Source organism: Orycteropus afer, unplaced genomic scaffold (genome assembly GCF_000298275.1).
Source record: "Orycteropus afer afer isolate SDZICR_OR568_19922 unplaced genomic scaffold, OryAfe1.0 scaffold00043, whole genome shotgun sequence".
Lineage (NCBI taxonomy): Eukaryota > Metazoa > Chordata > Mammalia > Tubulidentata > Orycteropodidae > Orycteropus > Orycteropus afer.
This window is the reverse complement of record NW_006921630.1, coordinates 10396544-10402835: the sequence shown is the minus strand read 5'-3', so window position 1 is coordinate 10402835 and position 6292 is coordinate 10396544. Positions and strand designations below refer to the sequence as shown.

General features: G+C 37.5%; 1 protein-coding gene across 1 annotated transcript in view; it reads right to left on the bottom strand.

Annotated features, from left to right (window-relative positions):
* The window catches only part of RGSL1 (regulator of G protein signaling like 1), a 136697-nt gene that overhangs the window by 76877 nt on the left and 53528 nt on the right, over window positions 1–6292 (bottom strand). The window contains exon 11 of the mRNA XM_042780519.1: window positions 5713–5815. Within this exon, the coding sequence (XP_042636453.1) occupies window positions 5713–5815 (103 nt within the window). The remainder of the gene's footprint in view (window positions 1–5712; window positions 5816–6292) is intronic.

Sequence of the window (6292 nt, the reverse complement as noted above, 5' to 3'; positions counted from 1 at the left end):
TTGTAGTTGTCCTCACTTGCCAATTGATGTCTCTGGTTCCCTGTTTAACATCTTGTAAGCTTATTTTATTTTGGATATGTGCATAGCTGTTTTGGTTTCTGGGTTATATCATCTTTTATATTAAAGGTCAGTTGCTGTTTGCTATTATTATTGGTTCTCTGTTCAAAGGACTCTTGTTAATATCTCTTGTAAGGTCGGTCTGGATTTAACAAATTCCATTAATTTCTGCTTCTCTGGAAATCTCCTAATTTCACCATCATATTTGAGGGACAATTTTGTCAGGCACATAATTCTGGGTTGTAAATTTTTCTCTTTTAGGGTTTTATATATACCATCCCACTGTCTTCTCACCTGCATGGTTTCTGTTGAGAAATCTGAGCTTAGTCTTGTTGGTTGGCCCTTGTAGGCAACTTTTCATTTTTCCCATGCTGCTCTCATGATTCATTCCTTGTCTTTGGTTTTGGTGAGTTTGATGATGATATGTCTTGGTGATTTTCTTTTGGAGTCTATCCTGTTTGGGGTTTGTTGGATGTCCTGAATGGATCTATTCTCATCTTTCATCTTATCAGGGAAGTTCTCCTCCAACAAATCTTGGACAATTTTCTCAGTGGTTTCATTTTTCTCTTCCTGTTCTGGAATTCTAGTGACATGTAGGTTATTCCTTTTGTTGGTATTTCACATGAACCTTAGGCTTTCTTCATTTTGCTTTGATCTTTTTTCCAATTGATCCCTTTCCAAAGAAGTATTCAGGTATTTGTCTTCAATCTCATTAATTCTGTCTTCCACTGCATCAATTCTACTCCTTTGCCCTTTCAATGTGTTATCTATTTCTGACAATTTAGTATTAATCTTCTGGATTTCTCTCTGTAGATTTAGAATCATTTCTAATTTTTCATTTATTTTGTCATTTTGTTCTTGTATTTTCTTCTGGAATTGTTCTAGGGTTTTGTCTGTGTTTTCCATAATTTTGTCAGTGTTTTCCTTGACCTGTTTCTCAATCCTTTCAAGATATCTATGTACAATTCTTTTGAATTCCTTATCAGGGAGTTCCAATGCTGCTTCTTCCTCAGGGATGTGTTCTGGGTCTGTATCCTGCTCCCTTGTTTCTACCACTTTATCTTGCTTCTTTGTGTGGACTGCAGTGGTCTGTTGTCTCTGAGACATTGTGATGTTGTTGTATTTTGACCTCTGTTAACTGTTTGTGAAGAGCAGCTAAGGGTGAGCCAGGGTCCTCTTGGTGGTCATTTATCGTTGGCCATTTGGTGGAGAAGGAAGTGGTGTCTCTTACTCAGTAAGTGAAGCTGCAGGAGGTGTGGGTGTAGTTGTGTCATATGGGCACTGTTGCTGTTTCCTACTCAGTTAGACAAAACAGCAATCAAAAAATCATCAAAAAAGTGAAAGCAAATGGACAAAAAACACACCGCACAAACACACAGTGATAACCACAAAAGTAAATAAATAAAAACCTCACAATATCCGAGGAGAGAGCAGTAAGAGAAAAAAGGTAGAGTAGGAGAATACTGAAGAAAAAAAGGGAAAAGTGTAAAAAGAAAAACAAGGAATGGAATTAACCATGAGAAAGAATAAAATGGGAACCAGGAACAGGGATGAGAGAAAAACCTGAAAAGTAGAACATGGGAAGGGAGGAATAAAGAATAATAATAAAAAGGACAACAACAACAATAATAATTTTAAAACAGACTAAAACAAACACATTAAAGAAAAGGAAAATAAAATCTGGGCAGGGTGTGGTAGGGCACCCAGGCTCCATCCAAACAAACATAGAAACTGAGATGGAATTCCTGCCGGCCCAGAAGGTGGGTGGGAGTGAGGGACGGCTTCACCTCTGTTCACTTAGTGGGTGTGAGGTATATTCCAAGGGGAATATTGCAACTTTCTAGTCATTCATGTCTGGAATGTCCTTGTGGTTCACACCAAGTGGGGCCTGTTCTTAAGTCCCTCGAATCTGGGCAAATGCTGTCACTTTAAATATCCAAAATGGTCAAACTGCTTGTAAACTTTCAAAATGGCTGTGCCCTCTGGACAGGCAAAAGCCCACATTCCTCTTTACTGCTTCCTCTTTTATTCACCAGCCACTAGTAAGTTCTCTGTGCAGCCCCTGGCTAGCAGATCCGATTTTTAGGTAAATTCTTAGGTCCTAACACCATTGGCAATATCCAAGCTCTCCATGACATCAGGATTGCTGACAGACTGCAGCTCTGTATGTCTCCTCTTTGGGTGTTTTCATACAGGTTCTTCTGGTAGTTGGAGTTTAGCCCACTTCTACATCCTTCCCTTCAAAGCTCAGGAATCCAGGGTTATTCTCTATATTTGTGTTAAATGGTTCCCCTTTTCTTTGTTGAAGAGTGTTTGTGCGGTCTGTCTGTCTCTTCTGCCATCTTATTGGAACCTCCGGAAAATATTCTTATAGAAAACATTTTCTATTCAAAATATTCTACCAGTGACTAGGATAACTAGATTTATTGTGCTTATACCATCATCTAGAAGAATATCTTTCATAAAGCTAGTAATTAATAGATAATTATTGAATGAAAATGTAAATGAATGAAGGGGAAGGGAAACTAGATTACTTGAAAGGGAAGAACTAGAATGGAAACAATGAGAATGTTACACACTGTATAAAATGTAACCAATGTCATTGACAATTTGTGTAGAAATTATTAAATGTGAACCTAATTTTCTGCATGAACTTTCACCAAAAACAAAATAAAATAGTATTTTTAAAAAACCCAAAAAGTAAATACTTAAAATAAAACCCAATAAGAAAATGAGGAAAGGACTTGAATAGATGTTTCATGAAAGAGAACATTCAAATGGCCACCAAACACAAGAACAGATACTCAGAATCATTAACCATCAGAGAGATTCAAATAAAAACCACAAGGTGATGCCATTTCATGCTCACTAGGATGGTTGAGATTAAAAAACAAAACAAAAGCAAAAAACAGAAAATAATAAATGTTGGTGAGGCTGTGGGAAGATTAGAATGCTTATACATTGCTGGTGGGAATGCAAAATAGTATAGTTGTTGTGGAAAACAGTGTGGCAGTTCCTCAAAAAATTGAAAGTAGAACTACTATATGACCCAGCAATTCTACTTGAAAGCAGAGACTCAAACAGAAACTTACACACCATTGTTCATTGCAACACTATTCATAATAGCCAAAAGATGGGAACAACTTAAATGCCCATCAACAGATGAATGGATAAACACAATGTGAAAGTCTTGATGTGTGCTATGGGATGGATGGAGCTTGAAGGCATTAAGCTGACTAAATAATCCACTCACAATAGGACTAATATCATAAGAATTCACTTATTAAAAAGACAAATGTATGGAGACCAAGGGTTATTAGTGGTTACCAGGGGCAGGAGGAAGAGGGAAAAAGGGGGCTAAGGGCAATGGAAAATTCTCATTGATCAAGGGTAAGATTGTACAGCTGATTATTGTAATTGCTGTCAATAAATTGTGTACCTATAAAAAGTTGAATTGCAAAAGCTGTGTGATAGATATATTTACAACAATGAAAATGATCTATTCACCTGGAGCCACAGAGGAAGGAGAGACAGGAATAGGAGGAATGTATAGATGTGTGGCTAATTGACTCCATGAATATGTGCCATAATACCAGAAGGACTGGATGGTGTCTGGATACCATGACTGAACATTTGGATCAAAGATTCTATACAGGAATCCTGATCAAAAGGGTGAAAATGCAGAACAGAATTTCAAATTTTTATGGAATCTAGACTTTCTGGAACTATGGAGGGTGGATGAACCCATGACACTATTGCCCTGATAAAATTTTTAAACTTTAAACCAAACATATCTCCTGAAGTCTTCTGAAAACCAAACAATAGTTTAGCTTAATCAGTAAAACATGTCTGCCTTGATTGAGTGTTATGCTCTTTTAAGAACTATCTATATGCAATCAAATTGACAAATAGCAACTTGAAGGATTAGATAGGAACTTTAGTGGACAGTCATTTTCTGGTAATGAAAGAGGAACAACTCAGAAAAGGAGGGTGAGAATGGTTGCACAACTTGAAAAATAGTATCATTGTCACTAAATTGTACAGGTAGAAGCTGTTGGATTGGTGGTGTATGTTTTGCTGTGTATATTCTCAAAACAACAACAAAATAATTTTTTTTAAAAAATGAACTGAGAAAAAAAATTAAAAATAAAAGTAAAAAATGAATTAGTGAATGAATGCCATGACCTTCAAGAAAATCATAGTGAAGTTAGGAAGATGAGAAATATACTTTAAAAAGTGAGCAGCAGTAAAATGTGTACATTGTAAGTATTTGGCATCTTCAGGAGTTCAGAGTTTCATAGGTGGGGAAGACATACCAAACATAAATTTGGAGAACTTTTATGTAGAGGTATCACTTGAGCTAAGGGAAGTGGAAAAAAGATGGGATGAAGATTCCTGGAAGGTAAGTCCACAGATTATTTCCCTAGCAGTGGGACTTTACTAGAGGCTGATTCTAGAATTGATGATAAAAGATAGAGATAGGAAATAAGGAAATAGTTAAAAGACTACCACAGTAGTATATAAATAATCGAGAATAACACAAAACAAGCAAGGTTATATGTACCAAGATGCTTACTGTGGTAACATTTATAACAATGAAAAATTAATGACAATGTAAATGTCCATTGAAAGAGTAAATCATGATACATCAATACTATGAAAGGAGATAAAACTATACATATTAACATGAAAAGATGTCCACAAAAATTTATTAAGTTGAAAATATAAAGTTACTGTCTAATATATGGGAGCTCTGGTGGTGTAGTGAAGTGCCTGCTAACCAGAAGGCTGATCGTCCAAACCCACCAGCCACTCCTTGGAAGGAAGGCTGGGCAATCTACTTCTGTAGTGATATTGCCTTGGAAACCCAAGGAGGGGTCACTATTCGACGGCACATAACAACAACAACAACAACAACATGCCAATTTTAGAGGTATCACTTGAGCTAAGGGAAGTGGAAGTGGCACGGGATCGGACAGTGTTTCGTTCTGCTGTGCATGGGGTCACTATGAGTGGAAACGACTTGACGGCACCTAACAACAACAGCAACATGCCAATTTTAGGAAACAAAGATTTAAAATACAAAAATGCATACATATTTTTACACAAGTAACGTGTGTGCTAAGGAGCTCTGGTGGTATAGTGCCTAAGGCATTTGACTGCTAACCAGAAGGCTGGTGGTTCAAACCCACCAGCCACTCCTTCCTTGGAAGGAAGATGGGGCAATCTACTTCTGTAGTGATACTGCCTCTGAAACCCAAGGAGGGGTCGCTATGAGTCTAAATCTACTTGATCTCATATTACAACAACAACAACAAAGTGTGTGCTATAAGTTTTTTTTTGCCAACTGAATCCTCCCCTGCACACACAAGGTATTTTTATAAGTGTGTTGTGGTAACTATTTTACAGCAACATGCTGAACAGGGGAGAAAAAAAGCATAACACGCTTATGAAAATACCACATAAAGGGAGGGAACAGTTGGCAAAAAATCTATAAAGCACACAAGTGTCAAAATACGGTATATGTGTAATCAATGAAAAAAAAAAAGGTCTGGAAAACTACACAGAGAAAGATAAGTTCATCAATAGACATGTTGAGATTAAAGAGAGAGCTTGTTCCTGGAGAAGAAGAGGTCATCAGATTCTATATCTTACCTGGGTCTCATTGAGGGTTTCCTTGCATTTGTCCTTTTAAAGGACAATTTCCTTTGCGTAGTTTCAACAATCCTTGGTTGCCTGATAATTTCCACTGTAAAATCTGATGAAAGATTGGGGAACATTGTGTTATAAAGAATATTAAAAAACAAACAAACAAACAAACTCACTGCTGTGGAGTCGGATTCGACTCATAGCGACCCTTCCTTGAGTTTCTGAGGCAGTATCACTATGGAAATAGTTTGCTCAATCTTCCTTCGCAGGAGTGGCTGATGGTTTGAACTGCCAGCCTTCTGGTTAGCAGTCAAATACCTTAGATGCATTGCAAAGAATAAGAAAGCGAAAACTAGCAAGGCTGTTTATCAGGCATCAGGTACAGGTGGAAAAATTACAGTTCCTGCAACTGCTGTTGTATCAGGCCATTATTGCTGAGAACAAAAACTAAGGGATATCTGCAGTGGTTATGTTTGTTGTCAACTTGGGTAGGCCTGGTTGAGTGGCTGGGAAGCTGGTTGTAGTTGTTCCCCATGATGAGACTGGCAATCAACTCCATGGTGGGATCTACCACAAGCAGCTGAGT